Here is a 24298-nt window from a genome sequence, read left to right on the forward strand (position 1 = left end):
TGTGCATCAGGACATTCACATACAGAGCGTTCTCTTTAGTCTAATCGCGCATAGATGCAAAAAAAGCTTTTGCAGTTCATATAATGTAACGATAGTTACAATACAAGGATGATGCTGCGTTAAACTGGACAAACTTAATCGCAAGCGTTAACATTGACAGCACTTGTTAGCAGTATATACAATAAGAATCTCATTATTTGAATGTGTGAACATAGCCCATCTCTATGAATGAAAACTTTATACCTTATCCGTCTTCTGCGCAGTTTCTTCATATTGCGTTTGTACAGAATAACACAAAATTAGTAAAATAACAAATATTGCAGTACGAAATATCTCCATGCTGAGCCTTTTTTGCACTTCCTGATTTCCCTACTTGAGAATCCTTGTCCAATGAATGGACGACCTTAGCACACGTGTGGTTTTGTTTTTTCAAATTTTGGTTCACTTGCAAAAAGAGCAGTGTGAAAGCGAACCGTACCAAAAAAAAAAAAAAGATTTGGTCCGGACCAAAGCAAGTGAACTATCGGACTTTCCTGGTGTGAAGACACCCTAACTTTAATGATAAGTTGGGTTTCCATCAACTTTGACAGGCAGACACAGTGGAAAGTGGCTGGGACCAGAATGTACACTGCAGAGCCAGCAACTCAGTCAGCATGTTAAGCCTTCATACTAGAGTATGTCTGGTCAGCATTCAGCAAAAGGCCAGGCTCATTGGTTAAGCTGCTTCAGCTGTTCAGTCATATAATAATAATAATAAAATAAACTGTCAGTTCTCACAGTGGCACTTTCTATCTTTGGAGTGATGATATGTGCCATTGTTAGAACACACATGCTCACTTTGCCAACGTCCTGGCTGTGTTCAGCATGGTTGCTGTAAAGGATCAGCTATATGAAATATTAATAATCAATAATAACTTGTTATTATTAATTATGAATATTTGGGGTCAGTTAATTGGATTAACTTGGCATGGCTTCATTAATCTTACAATCAATTAATCAGTTTGTTCAACTAGCTCTTTGATTATTCATTTATTCTAAGAAACAGTTACCTTCCATGGCAACAGAAGAATAGTCATTTCTTAGCTTATACAGCGCTTTGAGCTTGTAGCAAAAATCTAAATCGTAAAGGGACTCCGTATTGCAAGCGAATCAGAACCAAATACATATTATGTACAAGTTTTATTAACTAAATCATAAATAAACTAAACAAACATATGTGCATATATGTACAGATACACATAAATACATAAATAGGTAAGGGATCGAATGAGATTGGAAAGGAGAGGGGACGATGGGGCAGATCCATCTAACTGAGAAGAACCAACAACATTTCATTTTCACATTTCATTGAATTGAATACTTGCATTTGTAGTGGGAACAATTCTTGAAGTTGTGGAGAATTGAAGTCGTTGAGGGTTCCGGCGGTGTCAAGTGGAAGTTGTTTGAAAGTTATCTTTCTCCATGAGCACATCAAGGCCTGGGGCCCTGGGCCCTGGGCCCTGTTGAGGCCGCGCCGAGCACTCAGGAGAAGTGAGGAAGTCGGAAGAGTGGGTGATTGGAGTCGTGGTTCCAAACTCCTGAGATTGTCCTTGGTTCTTTGTGAGAGAGTCTTCTCTCTCCATCCTGAATGTGGGTCCAGGGTGAGCAGTTTTCTGGATTGAAGTAAAGGCAGTCTGACTCCCTTTTGAGAGCATGAAAGCATGGCTTGCTGGGCCCTGGGGGGAGGGGTTCCTCCCCGTATCAGCAGTGTGTTTGCGGCCAGATGAGAGAACCAAGGGAGAGGGCGGTCGCTGTGGACTGTCCCTAAATAACGCTGAGAAGATCCCTCCTCTCTCAGTTTGCTTTACCATTTAGAGGAGTGGACTCTCTGGCGGGAGTTTCATCTGGGGGAGATTTTTATGACTCTTTGTCCAAAGACTCCAAAAGAAAAAGCTTCACCCTTTTTCTGTTCAGTAATGATCAGATAGATATAACAAATCCACAGTGCATTCTAAAGAAATGTGATGTACATCAAAGTGTGAGTCATTAGGTGAGGATTAATTAGGTAGGAGACATGATACAGGTGAGGTTACATTGCCCGTTGGTAGGTTGTACAACCAAATACATACCAATCAAATACATACCGTAGTATTATACATAATAGTACTTAAAAGTACACAAAACACTAAATCATTCACACAGTTTCTGGGAGGCATATGACTAATGCAGCAAAGTTTGTATTAAAGAGGGTTTCTGTCTTCCCATTGTCTCTTTCTTGCACATGTGGCCACATTCCTTTTTGGGGTCATAAAAGTCTGTTATCAGTCTCAATGTAACAGGACACCCTGGTTCTGCCAGTGTGTTTGTTTCATTTGGGATGTTAGTTTTGGAGTTTCATAAACCTTTGTATATAATGAATAATTAGTGTGTGTCTAATTGGTCCATACCCTACATTGCTGATGTCAGACTGCATCTGTTTCAGGAAAAGGGGAGCATGGGAAACCATACCCACTCGTAGAGGACGAGTGTGATGACTCAGTATACAAAGAGAACGGCTTCAACATCTACGTCAGCAACAATATTGCTCTGGACCGCTCTCTTCCTGACATCAGACATCCAAAGTAAGTATAGCTGATTCTCACAGCATGTTCACAGTTACCAGCCTCCAGAGATGCACAGCTTGAGCTAGACATCAGTGTTTTAACGATCCATGGCAGGCAATACTTATGCAATGTGTTTAATTAATGATTTTGTCCTAAATGAGCAATTAATTTAATTAGGATTGATTAATTTAATGATTTCAAGGCTTATATATTTTTTGTTAGTGTACCTTTTGCTGTAAAATTGCATAAAAACAAGGAAGAGCAGGCATAACCATAAGGTTTTTAGCTCATTTACTTATAAAACTGGGAGCATAAAGCTTTGAGATTTTACCTCAAGCATCTTTGACCATCAGTAGTCCCTGTCAATTATTGTCACAAACTGCTCTGACACAGTTGAGGATCCACATGCAGCTTTATTAGGGTAATTCACAATCAAGTTCAAAATATAGGCGAAGGGTCAAAACCAAGGAGCAAACTATCCAAACAATAACCAGCCAGAAAACACAGGCAAACAGGGAAATCCAGGCAGAAAGTCAAAACCATTACATGGGAAAATCAGAAAGAGTGCACAGAAATGCGATGGCAACACTAATAAGACTTTGCAACGAAAGAGACGAAATAAAACACAGGGCTTATATAGGCAGGGCTTAACAAGCAAATAACAAGCTTCTGACATAGCTGAATTTAATCACAACATAATGAGTCCAGGCAATGGGTAATGGGAGTTGAAGTTCATCATGAGATAGCCCAGGAGTCGGGAGGAGTGCCCTCTGGTGTAGATTATGGACACTTCAGCTGGCAGATGTCACAATTATATATTGTTGAGAATAAAATTATGATTAAAGTTAGATGTTATGGGAAGAATGAAGCGGGAACCGGCGAACACTTAACACACAATTTAATAATAGAATAAACAAATACAAAACGAAAGTAAAAGACAGTATTCCCTCATGGACGACTGCTGTCACATATAATAAAACAAAACACAACATAAGTTCAGGCCTGTTCTTCTCTCGATCTCCACTGTCGTCGCTCCTCCTTTTATGCTTCCGCTCCTTCGTGAGAGATACGAGGTGTCGCTCATCAGTAATCACGCCACCGGCCTTTGAGCAGCCTTGGTAGGCCTTCATTGTATCGGGGGCCTCCTTGAGGCTTATAGCTTGGGCAGTGGCCGTAGGGAATACTGTCACTGACAGCCTTTATGTGACCCGAAGGGGGAGTGTTTTTGGCATTTCAGTGAAACTGGCGTTTTTTTTAAGTTTTTTGTCACAGCCATAATTTGGCATGCACTCCCCTCAGCATGGCAGCTTGGATCGTTCCCCATAGAGTTCTGACACAGTGCCTCGTTCCCTGTTCTCAGGGAACATAGGTTACAGTCGTAACCTCAGACGTTCTGTATACTCAACTCCATTGAAGCATTTTTCTGTGTTGTGTAGTGTGTAGTGTTCCATATTCTTACTGGGCTACATGAACATTCATTTATAAGAACATTTTCTAGCACAAATAGTAATGAAAGGTTTTTCTTCTCCTTGCATTATCATTAGTATTAAAGAATACAGCCAAAAAAGAGCAACAGTATTAGTGTGGTTCACAGTCCATCTATTTAGCAAGATTTGGAGGAGAAAGTCTGGTTTCAGACTTCCATCTAAATGAGCTCCTTGATGGATTGATCGTTAATTGTTCTTAGACGGCTCTGCACCATTACCTTCCTTTGAATGTCTCCACTGCCATGGATTTTCCCTTGGCAAGAACAAATTTCTCTATTACCCATGCACCAAAGAGTCAATGTCTGAAGGAGGACCAATTCGTTACTGGGTTGTCGATAACTAAAATATAATTAATTTTGCCTGAACAGGCTTAAGCATCTGCTACTGGCTTGCCAAGCTTCCAGGCTTTTATAATGTGAATGAATATGAAGTTTTTAAAACATGTTTTTAGTGCCATTACAAGGTTAGAGAATTTTCCCTACTCTACGTCTTCTTGGAGAAAAAAGTTTATCTGTTGCTTTCCTGCTGTTAGCTGTAAAGTTGTGTAAACCCCTTACAAGCACTGCAGACAGTGTTCCGGTGAAGAGCCTGGTGTGGGGCTTTTATTTACATCCCCTATAAAAGCCTGTGGCGCTCAGTGTGGAACCTGCCAACAGACAGAATGTGAATAACTGTCTCAGTGCGAGAGCCAGCATGCCAGTGTATTCACTTTTAATGCAGGTGACAGTGAAACACACATATGCTGCTGCAGTATAAGTGCTAAAAGCAAGCAGAAGGAACGAGACAGATTCCATGTTCCAGATTCCAGATTCCATGTCCATGTTCCACAAATACCCAGCAGCCATATCAACCTGTAGCCCAAAACTGGTTGCCCACTGAAGCTAAGCAGGGCTGAGCCTGGTTAGTACCTGGATGGGAGACCTTCTGAGAAAACCAGGTTGCTGCTGGAAGAGGTGTTAGTGAGGCCAGCAGGGGGCGCTCACCCTGTGGTTTGTGTGGGTCCTAACGCCCCAGTATAGTAATGGGGACACTATACTGTCAAAGAGCACCGTCCTTCGGATGAGACGTTAAACCGAGGTCCTGACTCTCTATGGTCATTCAAAATCCCAGGATGTCTTTCGAAAGAGGTGGGGTGTAACCCCGGCATCCTGGCCAAATTTGCCCAGTGGCCTCTGTCCATCATGGCCTCCTAATCATCCCCATATATATATATATATATATATATATACACTGATTGGCTTCATCACTCTGTCTCCTCTCCACCAGTAAGCTGGTGTGTGGTGGGCGTTCTGGCGCAATATGGCTGCCGTCGCATCATGCTGCACATTGGTGGTGGTTGAGGAGATTCCCCCTTCCATGTGAAGCGCTTTGAGTGCCTAGAAAAGCGCTATATAAATGTAATGAATTATTATTATTATTATTATTATGTTTTCTGAAGTGGCTGTGAGTTTTAAAAACACACACATAGGCCTTGTTTCACAGACAGGGCTTAGATAAAGCCAATAATAGGCCTTAGTTCAATTAGGACATTTAAGTAGCTTTTATAAACATGCCTTAGAAAGAAAAAAAAAAACATTACTGGTGTGCATCTTGAGACAAAACAATGGCACTGACATAGTTTAATATATGTCAGTGCAATTTGCTTTAAGGTAAAACAGCTCAAACATGCATTTTAGTCTGGAAAATTGTAATCTTTAGGTTTACACCTGGTCTCTGAAACTGGGGGATAGTCTTTTGAATAAAGCAAAATAAAAGCAAACTATACACTACCATTCAAAAGTTTGGGGTCTGTAAGATTTTTTTATGTTTTTGATAGAAGTCTCTTATGCTCACCAAGGCTGCATTGTGAAATATTATTACAGTTTAAAATAACTGTTTTCTATTTAAATATATATTTTTTTAAATGTAATTTATTCCTGTGATGGAAAAGCTGATTTTTCAGCAGTCGATACTCCAGTCTTATTACTTATTATTATCAATGTTGAAAACATATCAATGGTGTGAAGCTTAATATTTTGTGGAAACATTTTTTAATAACAAGTTTAAAAGAACAGCATTTATTTGAAATAAAAATATTTTGAAATCCCCATATAAAGTTACAGTGACTACTTGCTACATTGTTACAAAAAATGCTTCAAATTATAAATAAAGAAATAAATAATTTTCCACAAAAATAGTAAGCAGCACAACAGTTTTCAGTGACAATAATAAGAAATGTTTCTTGACCACCAAATTAGCATATTAGAATGATTTTGATCAAATAAATGTGTGCCTTAGTGAGCATAAGCAATTTCAAATTTCAAAAACATAAAAAAAAATTATAGAGTGAACGTTAGTGTGTGTGTGTGTGTGTGTGTGTGTGTGTGTGTGTGTGTGTATTACCTCTTGTAAAAAATATATGCTTTTGTGTTTACTCCAAATTTACAAGTTTTGTTACAAATGTACACATTTGGTTTGTTGAATCAATGCTAAAGCAAAGAAAAATACAATGGTTGTCTATTTGAGGGCCTCAAGGACAGGAATTGAAAACCACATCCTAATGGTGACATGCATTTCTGGAAAAGCTCAAATCCTAAAATATAATGTTTTATGCAAAAACATTTTCTTTAATACCGATTCAGAGAATTTGTGAGAGATACATGTTCCAGTAATACACATGACACTGTCTGGCTATTAGTATGCAAATGGAGCGCCTTTTTCTTCCTGAACTGTATTTCATTTGTAGACTGATCTGACAGGTCAGACAGGGCTGTTTTAGAATGCTGGCTCCTCTCCAGAATGCATTTGTGCACAATGCTGGATCTCTCTGTACTGTATTTTTGTTTTGTGTCATTTTTCCCCACCACCATTGGAAGTGAAATGTTAATAAACCATGCAGCACCCTGAGAATGATTATTATATGGAGGTGTATGAATTAGGGCCAGCTTGTCAAGTTTGTCAGGGTGCTGAATTAGAGAGACCAGTGTGAGCCATAAAGTGCCACTTCATCTGTCGTTGCCGGCTTTGTTGGAGCTCAATTAGCATGCAGATTTCTGAATGCTTTATGAGAGCGCTGGGACTGAAGGACCTCTCAAAACATTGATTTATGATCTGAGCTCTGTCGCCGTTGCCTACGGCATTGGGGCAGCCCGCACCGGTGCTTTTGTTTTCAAATAATGTTTTTACAGTTTGACAAGATCTAGTGCAATAAGCGACAAGATTTATATTTCACACATCATTGTTCCAAGGAGGCTTATGCGATGTTTGGAGTGTTTCTTAAGTGTCTTACAATATGGGATTATACGTTGATGCCCTGATTAAACATTTGATGTAAAGCATAAGCAGTTCGTATTTGCCTTCCTCGCTCTCAATCTCACTCTCATTCTTTCTTTTCTGTAGCTGTAAGCAGAAGCTGTATCTTGAAAACCTCCCGAACACCAGTATTATCATCCCATTCCATAACGAAGGCTGGTCCTCTCTGCTTAGAACCCTCCACAGCATCACCAACCGCACACCTGACCACCTGATCGCAGAGATCATACTGGTAGACGACTACAGTGACAGAGGTAAACGGAAGAGCATTTATTTGTCTCTCAGAGCATCTGCTTGACCTCAGGGCCGTTGCTGGTGGCTTTCTGCATTATCTACTCAAAGTAAACGTTGAACGAAGCTTTGATAGTACTAGGTCCTTGAGTCCGTCATTCATTGAAGTAGACAGGGCTTTGTCAATGACCACTGAGTGACAATTATATGTTATGTTATGATTGGTGTTTTATCAATTTGAAGGAACTTTTGACACTTGTAGGCTCCCTCAAAACTGGGTTTGACTGTTAAAAGAGTCCAACATTACATCTTTCACAATTTTTTGTTGTCTGTTATATATGTTCACTACATAATGGTGGAAATTATATATTAAATATTTGTTGGACTCCTTTGTCTCATTAAGACTAATTTAAATGTTAGCATTGTATGTATTAGTACATTTAAAGCACATTTAAACAGGGGTGGTTTCTTCATTAGGGCAATAGGGCGACACACCACCCAAGTGCGAAAGGGACAGATTTTTTCAATCACATTTGCATTCAATCACAGAGTTACGCTAACCGCCATTTTAGACTGTTTGTTCTGCCTCTGGATATAGTCCAATCAGCGTCAAGTCACGTTCTGTAGAGTACCGCCTCTTTTTGGGCAATTTCACTCTAGCCGAGAATCGCCCAGAGTGTTCCCATAGACTTCCATACAAAGATTTTTTTTTTTTCGAACTGCAGGCACTGCAATGGATTCTCTATGGGTTCCGGGAGGGCTCGCACTAACGTGCTTTCGTCATCATACGTAAGCTTAACTTGTGCAGCGATTGGTGGAAACAAACATACCTATTAACAATCTTTAAGCTAAAGTGACATCCAATAATTTCCTCAGTGCATAACTTACATTTCACGGACATATTCTCCCTCTGTAAATGTTAGAAAGTTTTGCTGTCAGGAGTGGATGAGCCTTCTGCAAGCTAAACTTCCGTGAACGAGCGCCGCTGCGCGCATGCGCTCCCAACAGACGGAGCGCAATAGAATAGGAACGCAATAATTCTGACTAAAATATACATTAACACTAAAATATAAATATATTTTGCTAAAATATTTGTTGTTGTTGGTGAACATAAATGTGCTATATGTAGAATTTCAAACTTACGAGTGTATTTTTATGATAGCAGTTTTGTTTTTATTTATTTTCATTTTTAGTTTAGTGAATTTTACCTTCTTTAAAAAGCATTATTTTGTTTTTAGATTGTAATATTCCAATGTTAGAATGTGATGTTATTTGATTTTACTCCTTTTTTGCACATGATAGATAGACTGCCAGGCAAAAAAAAAAAAAAAAAAAAAAATAGACTGCCAGTAGGGTTGGGCGGTATGACGGTATATATCGTTACCGCGGTAGAAAATGTCAACCGTAACAGATTTTTTTATTCCGTGTATACCGCGACATGCAAATAAGTGGGCGTGGTTAACTTGGATGCAGCATGCGTGAGACTGAAACACTGAGAATTGTCAAAGAAACATGGAGAAAGCAGATCAAGAGCATCCACAAAGGAATTACGTTTTCTAAAGGGTTGTTGTTGTTAACGTGATATTTTCGGGGGGAAAGGCGCAGCAGTTAATTAGAGCAGTGCAGCACACTACAGTTTAGAGCGCGCTCGCAACGGGGAAAACATTAATTGACAATGACAGTTCATATATCAATATCGTAACGAATAGAAATAACCTTAAATAATGTTATCTGCATCTTTCCGTCTCTTATGTATAGTTTTAAACACGAAAATCGCAGCATGACACGCAAACAGTTTGCCGTGGTAACCTGCTTGTTAAAGCGAATGTATTATCCTGTATCTGAGGCAAAATTAATAAATATGCAGCGCGAGTTATATATTTCTAACTCCAAACAATTGGCCACTGAACCAGCTGATAAAAGCTTTCTTTGATTCGATACTGATTACAACTTGACAGACACTCAAATTTACCGATCGCATTTTACTGATGTAAAAGACCCGCGCGTGCACACGCACTGAGAGGGAGCGCGGTGTGTCAGTGTTCACCGGGCTATGGAAAAAAAACCCCGACACAGTTACAAGGTGTGTATAATTTAAACTAGGCTACTTAGTCACCATTAACAGTAGCTGCTGTTCGGGTTTTCATGCTGCTGCTCTCCTAGTCACTTCTGAACTTGAACTTCTCTTGATTAAAGCTGCAGGTGACGGGTTGCCAGATATCACAAAAAGAGCAAAACAAGCTCCTTAAAAACGCAGTGTATAAGCAGACAGGGCAAAAATGTACTGGGGAACACATTTAAACATAACTAGTATTACTATACTAGAAAATTAAAAGGAAGTAACTAATTTATTATGAATAGAATAGTTCAATATAAAATATTCAGATATTATAAACTGATTGATGAAGTAAAGCATAACATGAGATTGAAAAATTATTCAGCAACACTTTATTTAAAGTTTAATTGCACCTATGAGTTGTATTTAATATCAATCAGTTGGGGGAAGTTCATCTAAAAGTTGATAAGTGTATCTTGTTTATATTTAGCTATCAAAATAGTTTACCAAAGAAATAATTTACCAAATAAGAGAAAAAGAAAACTATGTGAAGTACTTTTCATTTCTAAAGTATTTGGGTTTATTTATTATACAAAGCCCTTTTTGTCGAATTTTCCAGAATAGCTACATATATAAATAACTATATCGTGAAATATATTGTTACCGTGAAATAAAATTAGTCATACCGTGAAATAGAATTTTGGTCATACCGCCGACCCCTAACTGCCAGGCTTTTCATAGCCGTCAATATGAACATTGTTTGTAGGACAATATTGGTAAGGATGTGAAATATATATTTTTTTACATTAAATACAGATTTTTTTAATTCAAATAGAAAAAATGTAAATACTGAGATTATACCATACATATTTTTTTGGCCATATTGCCCAACCCTTTCGTATGGCATGCTTTGAATGCTGAATGTTCTGTGTTTTAGCTAAGCAGTAACGATACATTATTATCAGTGTTAAATTATTTATTATGGTTATTTAACAATTAGCCTACATTCAGTCCTGCATTACTAATTCAGTTTAGCAAAAATTCAGGAAACTCCAAGGCATTCTCTTCTAATTCAGTTTGTTTGCGTGCTCCTCACTGACACTGTTACACTGTTACTACACTGTGTCTTTCTATATGTGTGTTTGTATTTTGAGCACATTCTACTCATTGTAAGACATTTGGTAGTGGAATGCAGTAAGTTCAAGTCATCAGGAATGTGTCTTTGCTTTGAGACACATAGAGCTTGGTTGAGCACTATAGCACCAAATACTCCTCCTTTTGGAACAGCATCCCAATACCTTACACAATAAATCAATAAGAACATCCCACCGCACAATACCCCTCTGTACTACAAGACATCTCAGCCAAAAGCATTCCATCTCCCAGCTGGGCATGCATCATTACTGTAGAGGAATAATGGGAGAGCACAATAGTGAGCGTGTACTCCTCTCTATTCCCATTACAATACTCATGTCCAACTGAAATGACCTGCCATTAGACTGAGAGTCATCTTGCATCATTTGATTTTTGATGATACACAATGTTTTTCTTAAATAATTACACAGATTGTTGTTTGTGTCAGTATGTAGCATTGTTGTTTGTGTCAGCAACATAATAGTGTTTCCTAATTCATGTAAGGCCATCTGCAATGTTTAACGTGTGTGTGTCTGTGTGTATACTTTGTGTAAGAGACAAACTCTGCTGTGCTAATCAACGCAAGCCCATTGGTCAGTTCCCTTTGATGATGAGCTCATATGAGATGCAGATTCTCTCTCAGCATATTTTTGACCTAGAGCAACAGTAGCAATGAACCCTCAAAGCATTGAAAATGTCAAATTTCTGGCATTTCATTGCAGTGATTTGAAAGCAGATCCACTGAAAAAGCACTAAATCTCCTGCGCGTTCGTCAAGTGCTCGTATAAGTCATTTATGTGGTTTAAAGAGTTTAAAAATAATTTTAGCCGGATGAATTGCTTACTCTCTGTAACAAACATTTGCCAGTTTCCTCAGATCTCTAGCAATGAGAGGTAATTCCGCCAGCCAGTATACAGAAAGAATGAATGAGCTTTCCAGTACTGCAAAAATGAGTTGGTAGTTAACGTCTCACTCAGACTAAAGATTGACCAATAATGTCCAAGTGCATATGAGAGGAAATAAGCACCTGTCAGTAGAGTCATCGGTCACTCTAACTGCACTCTCTCTACACAAACACACAGAAGGTTGTGTGCAGCTGGTGGCCTTTTTGTCTGGACAATCGCTTTTGAAAACGTTCAGTACCGTCAATCACAACAGCCAAAAGGGAGAGCAAGATCTAATTAGCATAGACCAGAGGACAGTCCAGAATGACTGACAGAGAGCCACACTTCTGCCACTCATAATCACTGGCTCTAACCAAACCCAGATATGAAGTGGATATAAAGTGGGCTGAAGTTATTCCTCCCATCTCCTTGTGTCCTCTTTAGTACCACTCATGATATCCATTAGGGCTGGATGATATAGAAATTTCTGTATTTTTCAGACTTTTTAAAAATGTTTGATCTCAATATGCATGTATTTTCTTAGTTCCCGAACCCTACAACTAACCCTAACCTAACTAACGGTCTACATCTAATGCTCTAATGAGAGTTAGTTGACATGTAGTTGACAAGTCAATAGTTAGTAGAATGACTAAAGTAAACTGGACCATCGAAATAAAGTGTATTACCATATAAAAATACATAATCATATACAGCAATATTTAGTTATAATAAAATGTTTTGATGCATCAAAAATGCCACACTGAGATTTCTGTGAACATTTTGAATGCTAACAAATGACACTAAAGAATCATTGAATCAGAGTTTTGAATTAATTCACTTAGTTTGAGCTGATTTACTGAAATGAGTCAAACTTGCTGAATTAAATGCATTTTTTGCTTCTAAAAATGTTCATAAAATCTGTCTTTCAACTGTATCATTGACTCATCATACAGTTTTTGTATCATTGATACTGGAAAATAAAATACAAATAAGAAGTGCATTAAAATCATTGCAATATTAACAATCCTACATTTATTTATAATATATGCAAGTAAAACCACAACTTTTAATGCTTCAGGCAGACACTAATCAAAGCAATTTACATTGCTTTCAAGATCCAAAATATACTGTGCAGTGAATGTCCTAATATTCATATAGAGTTAATTTTTAAAACATCTACTTATGAATAGATGCACATGAAAAGACCACAGTGTCGCTCCTCACTTGTATTGTGTGATTCATTTTCATGAATATGTAGAGCGTTTGTGTTTCTTCGACTCTGCTTAAAGTAAAGTATTTTTAGAGCGTTGCTAAAGTGGAAGCTCTGCTGGTGTCTCTCTCGCCGCCAGCCTGGCTCTTATTGAAGATAAGCATTTTCACCATGTCTCACTCTGTGCAGAAGGGGCCTTGCTGGGCTCTCATTAATTGTGGATACAAATTAAATTCATGCCATGCATTTAATTAATTGAGAAACGTCTTCGTCATGGAAGCTCACAGTGGCATTCAGTAGCGTGAAGGTTCTTCATCACTGAACACTTTTGTTGTTCTTTTCTTGGCCCGGATGACTCGTTAAGGCTTCCAGAATGTTTATTTTTGCCTGTGTGTTTAGCTAAGCTGTAAAGTCAACTGCATGATTATTAAATTCATATTCCTTTAGATAGTATTCAATTAGAACATGTAATTAAAGCTCTCTTCTAATGAACCAAAATTAAATGGCTTGCATGAAAGATGACACTTGTGTAAAGGCAGATACAACACATGCAAGTCAGTATTAATTTTCTATTAAGGCTAATTAAACCGTCATTATCATTGCATGGACGTGTGTTCATACAGTAAATCAGTATTAGTGACCATATATTGATACATGTAATACATCAGCTATGCTTGCCATTGTTTCTATTTGAATAGGGGTGAAAGATAAAGGGCATTTGAATCAATATTACGTTTTCAATATTTTTTTAAGTTATGCTCAATCGGCAGACTTAAACAATGTGCATGTTGACATTATTTTAGTGTGATAAAATTGCAATACTAACATTTTATAATATGACTATAATATGTATATTCAGTTTTACAACTTTATGGTAATGTCAAAGCAATGCCATAATGACTGTACAAATGATGTAAATAGCTTTACATCTCAAATAATACACATTTTATTAAGAATGAACACGTTTTATTAGATACTACTCTTCAAAATATTGGGGGCGGTATACTCACCAAGGCTGAATTTATTTGATCAAAAATACAGTTAAAGCAGTAATATTGTGAAATAATATAAATTTTTATTTTAATATATTTTAAAATGTAATTTATTCCTGTGATGGCAAAGGTGACTTTTACTCTTCAGTGTCACATGATTCTCCTTATGCTAATAAATCCTCCTAGAGTTTTGCTTCAATTTTTATGAAAAAATGAACCAGATAAATTTAGACCAAACTTGGTTTGTGTTATATTAACCATGAGCTGAGGGTACCTGCACAGTTTCGGGGCAGTGCCACCCAGTGGTCAGGAGATATGAAAAAATATTATTTTTGCTCATAACTTCTGATCAGATTAGCAAAAAAACACAAATTTCTTTAGGTTCTGTGCAGCATGCCGAGTTGAACGATGCCAAATGTATTTATTGACCAATTTATCGACCATTTTGGGTGTTGGCCATTTTGAATTTTTTCATAAAATAGTATATTTTCACAAGGTACTCAAAAAAGTTTGGGGAAGCAGCACCTTGTGGTCAAAACTTATAATGAAAAAAGAAAAAAAAAAAGAACTCTAATAGCTTTTTTGATTAGTTTAGGCTATTTTCATTAGACTGGTCTAGATAGATTCCTTGGGTCATGCCAAGAATATAGATACCAATTTTGCCATAGTCGACCAAACTTCCTGTCCGCCATTTTGATTTTCTTTAAAAACATATTTTTTCGAGTCCGGTCATCTTCAGACCATACTAGCATAAGTCGTGGATTTTGTGTTGATAGACGAAACCCTTTTCATACACCGCTTCAATGAATTTGATGGCGTAATGCCAAACTGCATTTTAGGTTGTATCTCTGCAAAGCTTTGACATATTGAACCCAAAATGTATGTCATTGTCACCTCACACTAACCACGCCACATCAATATGGTATCAGTGCCACCTATTGGTAAAAAAGAATTATTAGCAATTAAATCATATCACTAGTGATTGTATTTTTGATCATGCCATCATTTACTCCTAGTGTTCCAAACCTGTATGGCTTTCTTTCTTCTGCAGAGTACAAAAGAATTAAATTATTATATAAATTACATTTCTTTGGTTAGAATCCCTTCAAACTTGTACTGAACCTAGAATGTTCATTTAAGAGCAACAGTGTCACAGAAACACATTTATGGTCCACCTTCTGTGAGTACAATGTCACAACATAACCTTAACTTCCATAGCCTAATTTGTGTTTTTACCTGCTGGAAGCTGAATTTGTAGTAATTACTGACCAGCCTTGATGTGCCCTTTCAAAAGCTACTGCTGACACAATTAGTATGGTGTGAAGATAGTCTGGCTACTCTTGGACACACACACACACACACACACACACACACACACACACACACACACACACACACACACACACACACACACACACGCGCACGCACACACACACACACACACACACACACACACACACACACACACACACACACACACACACACACACACACACACACACACAAACACACAAACACACAAACACACTAAGACACAGAGACAAACACAGACTCAGTTTTTGCTGGCTCACCTTGACAGTGAATGATTACTATGCTCTGTGTTTTGCGAATGACGAGGAACAACTCCTGCAAGCCAAATGTGTTTCCCTCCAAGAAAACGTCCTTGAACTCCTCCACAAAGTGATGTAAAGAACCGAATGATAAAATCTTTGCAGTAACAAGCTGTTCATGCTGCACCCTTTTCTGACATACTATTTGAGAAGCAGACAGTGGGATACTGGGCACTTTGCTAGCCAAGCCTCTCAGAGTCTTCTGCTAAGACAGCGTAATTATTACAATCACCTCATCTCTTTTTTGGAGCAGACACATGCATGCCATGAACCAATTCACAAAGCAACTTGAGATGTAACTTAAAGAGAGAGAGAGTGCTCTTATCTTGGATCTGTCAATGCTTTAGTGAGTACACCCAGCATGCTTTGCTCCAAAAACTGCACAAAGTGCAGGTGATTTAAAAAAAATATATGCAGGTAATTTAGGTGTGTATTCACCCGTCAGATTTAAGAAAAAAATATAGAGAGAGAGTTAGTGTAGAGGTCTGTCCCATTTGCCATTCTTCTGTACTATTTTAGGCCATTTTTGTAGGAGAAGGAGTGCAAGTAGTGTGTTCACAGTGAGCAATGCAATGAGACACTGTATTCACTCATGCACCTTATGAAGCGGAATGGGAGTTTTATCTGGAAATGATGGTGGTATGATCAAAAATGGTCAAAATGGCAGACACAGTGACTGCTGAAACTTGGGTGATAAGGCTGGTCCTCTGAGTGTTGGTGGTCCACTGATTAATGTGAAGACAGGTCAGGTGACCACAAGAAGAGATAAGACCTGTCCTGATGCCCTTGATGATGACTTGGCGAGGCTTCTCTGGAGGGCGACTCAGTCTGAGAAGGCAGCATTATGCAAAGTTGAATGCGTTGACAAAATTGGTAATATTTGTTTAACATGTACTGTATGTAAAAGGCCATTTTGGCAATTGTATCGAATTAGGACTCAGGCAAGTGGTCAAAACAGGCATATGGACATGTTTAAAATGTAATTTCTCAAATGAAAAGCTTATATGTATATAGCAGTTTTTGTTACTACAGTCTCCAGTGTCACATGATCCTTCAGATATCATTCTGATATGCTGATTTGGTGCACAAGACACATTTCTTGTTGAACTCAGTTCCGCTTCTTAATATGTGTGTGGAAACTCAGTATTCTTTGATGAATGTAAAGTTCAAAAGAACAGTATTTATTTGAAATGTAACTATTTTGTAACATTATAAATTTATTTACTTCCACTTTCGATCAGTTTAATACATCCTTGCTGAATAAGAGTATTCATTTCTTAAAAAAAGAGACAAAAAGAAGACAAGCATTTAAAATGTCACTTTAATTAACTGAAATGAAACTGAAATGTACTGAAATCATACTGAAATGTATGTAGTAAAAATAGCATTAGTGTTGTATTTGAGATTATACTACCCTTCAAATTCATATACTACATGACATTGTAGTGTAGTGCACAGTGTATAGTACATAATTTGAGGCACTACTTATGTGATTGTGATTTCTCCAGTAGGGACTACTTAAGTCACTATTTAATTGCATTTGTTAGCTATTAGCTAAAAGCCATTGCGTCTAGCAAGTGGTGGGGTAAATCACCCCCAAAATACAGGGATTATCTAAGCAATAAATGAATCAAGGTGAAGAAAAAATCCATTGTCTAATAGCTTTTGCTGCACAGGAGGCAACTAATGTACCCTAAGCTGGCTGGGCTCAAGATCAGCCTCAGGGATCAATGTTCTTAAGCCCAATCAAAGCAATTCCATCGTATTATTTGGCTAGACTAATTGCTCGGACTAAAAAAGTGCAAAGTTTACCCCTAATGAGATTGACCCGTAGAATAAATGTGTTCCCTTGCTTTAAAGATTACGCCGACTTTTCTTATCCAGGGGCGCTTGTTAAATGAACACTTCCTGAGCATCCGGCTTTAATCGCTATTGCCATAAAATCATTGCTTGTGCATATTTCACAAGAAAAATGCTGTTTTCCCAGTGTCTCTGATTTAAAGGCACAAATCTCTGGATCAGCCAGGGTGTTTCACACATTATTGCAGTTTATCATGCACTGCACAAGTCTTTGCTACCCATTAGCAGTAGTGCAGTCTCCAGTCTTTTTAGTGGATGATCAGTGGGCTGGTCCTCTGGGTGTTAGTGGTCTGCTGACTGAGCCTCGGTGTGATGTGCTTAGATGACAAGACCTGCCCGGATGCCCTTGGACATTTTGCTGTCTTGGCGAGGCTTCTACCGATGGGGAAATGGCAGAATCTCTCTAGAGTGGCCGTAGATGCGATTGATTGGAGCGGGCAAAAGAGACAGTGATGTACTCTTTGTCACTCCCACTCCCCCATGGCGTGAAAGTTTAAAGCAAGAATCAATCCTCTCGTTGGCCACCTCATGGAGGCTGTCGATAGTCATAAGTGGCTGACCTTCTCATCAAAGTTTGTGCCCCTCATCAGGCTCATGGACTCTGGCAGATATTGCTTGGAAAGCTGCATCCATCAATCCTGTGCCAACACAGCCAGGGATTGTCATGGTGACAAGGCTTTGAGGGTTTTTCACAAGAGCTGAAGTGTTAATAAAGTTAATAACACCACTGTCAGTGGCAGATGTTCAACAGGAGTTAGCATTTAAATGCAAAAACATAATTTTTTAAGCTCCACAATGTGCATAAAATACATTGAGATCAAAGTCATAGTCATCAACAATCCCCAGTTTCCACAATGCAGACGTTACTATAAGTAGCATATTGTTTTGCTTGATATCTTCACTTACAGATATTATCATCTTCATTTACAATGCACTGCACTCAGTCTGGAGTAATTGGTCTACTAATAGATACTTCAGAGACTTTTCTACTTAAAAGTATGACGCTCAGAACTAGTTCCTGCTGAGAAAATGGTTATCTCTCGCTCTCACTTTGACACTTCACCACTAAGGATCTGTCTTCCTGTTCCCCAGGCTCTACACCACTGATGAGCTCTGTCAACCTCTGTATCATGACATTATATCTACTACATGGATTGATCTACATTTAAAGCTACACTGTAAAAAGTACAAAAAAACAACATTGCAGTTGTGAAAGAAATGTACAGAGCCCCATTTGTACAAATGTACAGGACCTTTGCAAAAAGAAAAAAATACACAGACTTTTGCATGCGCACAATAAACTTTGTGTGCGCTCACGAGAAACTAATAGTTATCCGAAGCTATATGATAGCTTTGTGTGAAGAAACAAATTGTAAGTTGTTATTTTCTTTAAAATATATATCCCTTAAATGCATGATCCCTTAAATTTGGATGTTTCTCCAATCAGTATTACATATTCAGGTCTTTAGAGATCTTCTATATCTAACACGGATGGATCTCTATCTGTCGTGATAATATAAAACTCTCCTGATATTAGAGTAACAATTACAGAATAATAAAATAAAGCATATTTTGTTACCTTTTGGAGCTTGGAAGGGTTCATTTTGAGCAGATGTTTTATATCATCATCACTGTCCTCATCAGAGCTCATTTCCCAGTGCATTCAGCATCTGGCTCATATATTAACGATCTCAAACATATTCTCAAAACTAACATTTTCAACATCTTCAAAATCAATATTTTGATCACTGACAGCTCCTTCACCAGATCCACCATCAAGTGAACGTGACTCTAATATTTAATTGCGTTCAGTACTTGCTTTGCAGTAAATCCCTGAGCCATTGCTGATGATACTTCCCATTCTTTTGTTTTCTGCCTGTGGTAACTATGAGTGAAACATTACTTCATCATTGTGTATCAGACATTGCCACCTTGTGGAATAAAGGTGAATTACACTTTTATTGCAGATTTAATTATTGTTGTGCAGAAAAAATATACTTACACTGTTACACACCTCAGGTCGTTAGCGACCCTATACAATTTTTACAAAAAAATGAAAGAAAATTTTAATTATTTTACATTTTATATATTTTTTTCCTTTTATATTATTTATAATGAATTTATTTAGGGATACTAAGAAGGTTGATGTCTAACTTATAAAAAAATAATGAGGAGGAGGGCAGTGAATGACGTCCCGGGTCACTAAAGACCCTTAAGGCATTTAAGGGATATAGTTACATATGTAATAATTGGTAACGCTTCCTTTTACAGTACAGTACTTACGTGTACTTACAGTGTACTTACCTAGAAAGTACTGGCTAATATAAGGTAAGTACATGGGTTAGGGGTAGGTTTAGGGGTAGGTTCAGGGTTAGTACCTAGTTATTACCCAGTAATTATAATTACTATAATAAGTACATAGTAACTACATGGGTAACAGGACTGTAAAAGGAAGCATTACCTAATAATTTGTAGGGCCCTATGATTTCCGTGATCACGGAATCGCGGACGGAATTGCGGAATTGGCAAATTAACGCGGAATCTAGTGTTAATGCGGAATTTCGTGGAATTTTACATATTTGGTTTGAAATTCTGTTTTTATGTGGGAGAAGAACGTATGTCTGGGGGAAATGCAGACAGGGGGAAGCAAATCTGGGCGACACAAACCCTCCCGTCATTTCAGCTCCAATGACGGCATCAAAACAATGAAAGCATGGCGAAGCGGCTCTCCACGGCTCTGCTTTCGTCGGCGAAAAAGTTAAGAAACTCGACGCTATAAGCCCTCATTACCGAGCTGAGCAGTTCGCACATGACTTTTATGCAGTGTTTCCCACACATAGACTAATTCGTGGCCACAAAATCAACTCCGGCCATCACATATTGCGTTTCGTAATTTTTTTTTAACGCCATTTAAAACACGCAGCGTATACTTTCAGTTGTATTTCCTTTCCCCGCTCTCCCTCTGTCTCTTTATCACTCACGTGTCTCTCTCACATACACGCACGCACACACACACACACACACACACAACTCCGTGCACACCGCGTCTGTCTATGAGGCGCCGGACTGGACAAAAGCGAAGCGTACTCCGCGAGCGACACTGGGGGAGAGAGAGACAGAGTGTGACTTTTTTTTTAACTTATATAAACTAATATAATTTATTTTACTTGACAGTTTAAAGCTCATAACCATATTTTGTTGTTACTTGAAGAGTGCAGTGTTATGTTGCATCATGCAGTATTTGTCCTGAAAAGGCTACTCAGTAAATGTCTGTTACCTCAATAAATTTAAGGTCATTCCTATTTTATTTGTATACATTTTAATCATTAACTTTAAAAGAACAATCTTTTTACGACTAAAATAACAGTAAAGGGTAAAAAAAAAAAAATTATTCCCAAAAAATAAAACGGAAAAAAACGGAATTTGGGAAAAAATAAAACGGAATTTGGGAAAAAATAAAACGGATTTCATAGGGCCCTAATTTTGTAGTCACTTTCTTTTTTCTTTTTTTGGTGAGTTATTTTATTGTATGGAATAGAGCAGGAACTTCCTGCCATTCTTCTCCATTTGTTTTCCGCAGAAGAAAGAAAACAATACAGGTTTTGAATGGCATGAGGGCTATTAATGATAACAGCACTGCTTTTTTGGATGAACTATAGGAGCTGTTTCTACCTGATCTGACTTTTCAGACATAGATTGTTGACCAAGATGTTGCAGACTTCAAGAGGACTGTCATTTTGAAAATGATCTTTACAAATATTTTATTTTCACTATTATTATATAAGATAAAATGTATATATATATGACACATTGATTGCCTGCTCATTCAATACAGCTTCAGCAGTGCTGAGAGCTGTATTTTTGTTGCTGCTATTTTTTATTGATTATTAACAGTTAGTAAACACTCTTGCTGCTAGTTACATTGTTACACCAGTAGGAATGAAACAAGTAATAAGTTAGTCTTTATGAAACGGGAAGCCTTTATGAGTGAGTCATTCATTCATTTACAGCTTATTCGTCCAAAAACGCTGATTCATTTATAGGAACAAAACTATTGTGTGTCTTTATATAGCTGTGTGTTATCCAAAGCTGATTTGTTTAAACACACTGTTTCATTCAGGAATTAAACAAGTAATTGCCTTTATGAGTGAGTCATTCAATTATTTTCAGCTGATTTGTTCAAAAATACTTTATATCTGATGTCTTTAAATAATATGTTCTTACGTCAACAAATGTTTGGAACAATGCAATTATTGTGTTCATGTTCAATTGTGCAAAACACATTTGCTGCTATTCAGGTGAGATACGGATAAGGTCAGAGACAAGTTTCATGTTATGGTTAGGTCAACAGTGTAATTTTAGATGCAATTATATGCTGCTGGTATTTTTTTATATTAGTGCAATGTAAAAATATGTGTACACAAATGCATCATATCAAATGAATGGTTACACTTTATTTTAAGGTGTCATTGTTACAGTGCAATTATATATTTGAGTACTGATGAATATTAATTTACAGAGACACAATTTAAAGAGACACAATTTCACCTTTGGTATGACCAAAATTGATCATGTCACAAGCTACACATACCTCGGGCTGAAAATAAGTTTAACTGGAAACCTAAATTTGGCCGTGAATGAACTGAAAGAGAAAGCAAGAAGGGCTTTCTATGCCATCAAAAAATCTATCCAAATTGAAATACCAATCAGAATCTGGCTCAAAATTTTCCAATCAGTTATAGAGCCAATTGCATTATATGGCAGTGAAGTTTGGGGTCCTCTCCTAAATCACGAATTTGACAAATGGGACAAAAATCAGATTGAAACCCTGCATGCCAAGTTCTGTAAGAGTATCCTGGGAGTGCAGAGGAACACACCGAACAACGCATGCAGGGCAGAATTGGGCCAATACCCTCTACTAATACACGTTCAGAAACGAGCCATCACATTTTGGAATCATCTAAAAATGAGTGACCCCAACTCTTATCATTTTAAAGCCCTTAAAACCCATGAAATGATTCCTGAGAAGAGCCCGCTCCTTCAGCTGGTCCTGCGGCTCCACACACAGACTAAAGGCGGGCGTACACGGTGCGATTTTTAGCTGTTTTACGAGCTCGCAGATGATTTTTTTCACTCGGGAGAAATCGCGTGTAAATCGGTTATGCTCGCATGCCGCGGCTCGTATCGTGTGCGAGGAAGATACGAGCCGAGCCGAGCACCTCTCGACCTCCCGATAATTTTTAAGCATGTCGAAAAAGTTCGGGGGCTGTCGGCTTGCATTCGTGAGGTGTGTGCGGTTGAATGAGCCGATTTGTCGATCTATCTGAATTTGACCAATCAGGAGCTGGGAAAATCCACAGAAGAAAGACGAAAATGGTGTGGACTGCTAGAAACACTGCTTCAATTAATGTTTTTATGTTGACTTTGTGAAAGGTTAACTAAACAGCATCTGCCGTGTTCCTGCTGGCCAGTATTTGGAATATTTCATCGTGTCGTATATCACTGCCTCCGTACGATTTTCGGATAAACTCATTCGTAAAGTGTGCGTGGACATACGATCTTCCGACCGTCAGAATTCGCACCGTGTACGCCCGCCTTAACACCACTAACCATCCTCCGCCTCAGGACACGCACACCCTCAGCCACACAATCCGGCCCAACCACATCATACAAGCACAACGAGAGAATTACCTGACCTACTGGACTGAAACCACAGAAAAACAAAGTAAACTTGAATGTTATTTGGCCCTAAATAGAGACTACACCACGGCAGAATATCTGAGTACAGTGAAAGACTGTAAACTAAGAAGAAGGATGACGAGGCACAGACTGAGCAATCACACTCTGACTGTAGAGACGGGCCGACACAGACAGAACTGGCGGCCCAGAGAGAGACGCGTTTGCCCGTACTGTGAGCAAGGAGAAGTGGAGACCGAGCAACACTTCCTCACCAGCTGCCCCAACTATGAGGACATTAGAGGGACTTTTTATACAAAATTTGAAATACTTTGCCCTAACTTCATACAATTAAACAACAAAACACAATTTCAACATCTATTAGGTGAAAAAAGAGATTGTATCCTACTAGCAGCCAGATACATTGATGCTTGTCACAAAAAGAGAGTCGACGAATAATCAGTGATGCGCACACACACACACACACACACACACACACACACACACACACACACACACACACACACACACACACACACACACACACACCACGAAAACACTAACACTGAATTCTAAATTCTTCACAGAATTTTTAAATGTTCATAAACTCTTCTATTTTATTTTATTTATTTATTTACTTTACACTGTTAATTTGTACAATTAATTTAATTTGTACATTTAGATGTTATAATATTTTACTATTTTGATGTCTTTCTAATTATTCTATGTATTCCAAGCTTTGGCAATATTGTATGATGTACAGTCATGCCAATAAAGCAATTTTGAATTGAATTAATTTACAACATGTACTTACTATAGGGTTAGGGTAGGATTAGGATTTGGTTGAGGGTTAGTTGCATGTCATTTACTGTAACATAAGTAACAAGTACACTGTAAAATAAAGTGTTACCAAATTAATAATTTAAATATTAGTACATAGTTAAAGTCATTTATAATAGAAATAAAAAGTGGGACTATTCAGGAATGCCACAACTGTGTATTGTTTGGAGGCACGTACCGGTTCTCCCGTGACTCCGTTTAGAACTATTTCTGTTGGCGGAGCAAAAACAGACAAAGTTACTGACAATATTGCCTAAAGCGTTGTAGTGTACTCAATAACTTTCTTGTTAATGCACTGTCCCGCAAAAGCAATATCACACTCTAAACCAGCATCCAAAAATTACATACTACGGGTAGGCACTGACTTCAGTGGCCTGAGAACACTGGTGAAATTTGATTTGGATGAAATGTGACCTCTTTTTTGAAAGTAAGTTAATGAAGGGCA

General features: G+C 38.0%; 1 protein-coding gene across 1 annotated transcript in view; it reads left to right on the forward strand.

Annotated features, from left to right (window-relative positions):
• galntl6 (polypeptide N-acetylgalactosaminyltransferase like 6) overlaps positions 1-24298 on the forward strand; it is a 290933-nt gene that overhangs the window by 74691 nt on the left and 191944 nt on the right. The window contains exons 4-5 of the mRNA XM_056271845.1: positions 2462-2600; positions 7448-7614. Coding sequence (XP_056127820.1) covers positions 2462-2600; positions 7448-7614 — 306 coding nt within the window. The remainder of the gene's footprint in view (positions 1-2461; positions 2601-7447; positions 7615-24298) is intronic.

The sequence above is a fragment of the Rhinichthys klamathensis genome, unplaced genomic scaffold (genome assembly GCF_029890125.1).
Source record: "Rhinichthys klamathensis goyatoka isolate OS25496 unplaced genomic scaffold, OSU_Roscu_1.1 h1tg000325l_1, whole genome shotgun sequence".
NCBI classification, from domain to species: Eukaryota; Metazoa; Chordata; class Actinopteri; order Cypriniformes; family Leuciscidae; genus Rhinichthys; species Rhinichthys klamathensis.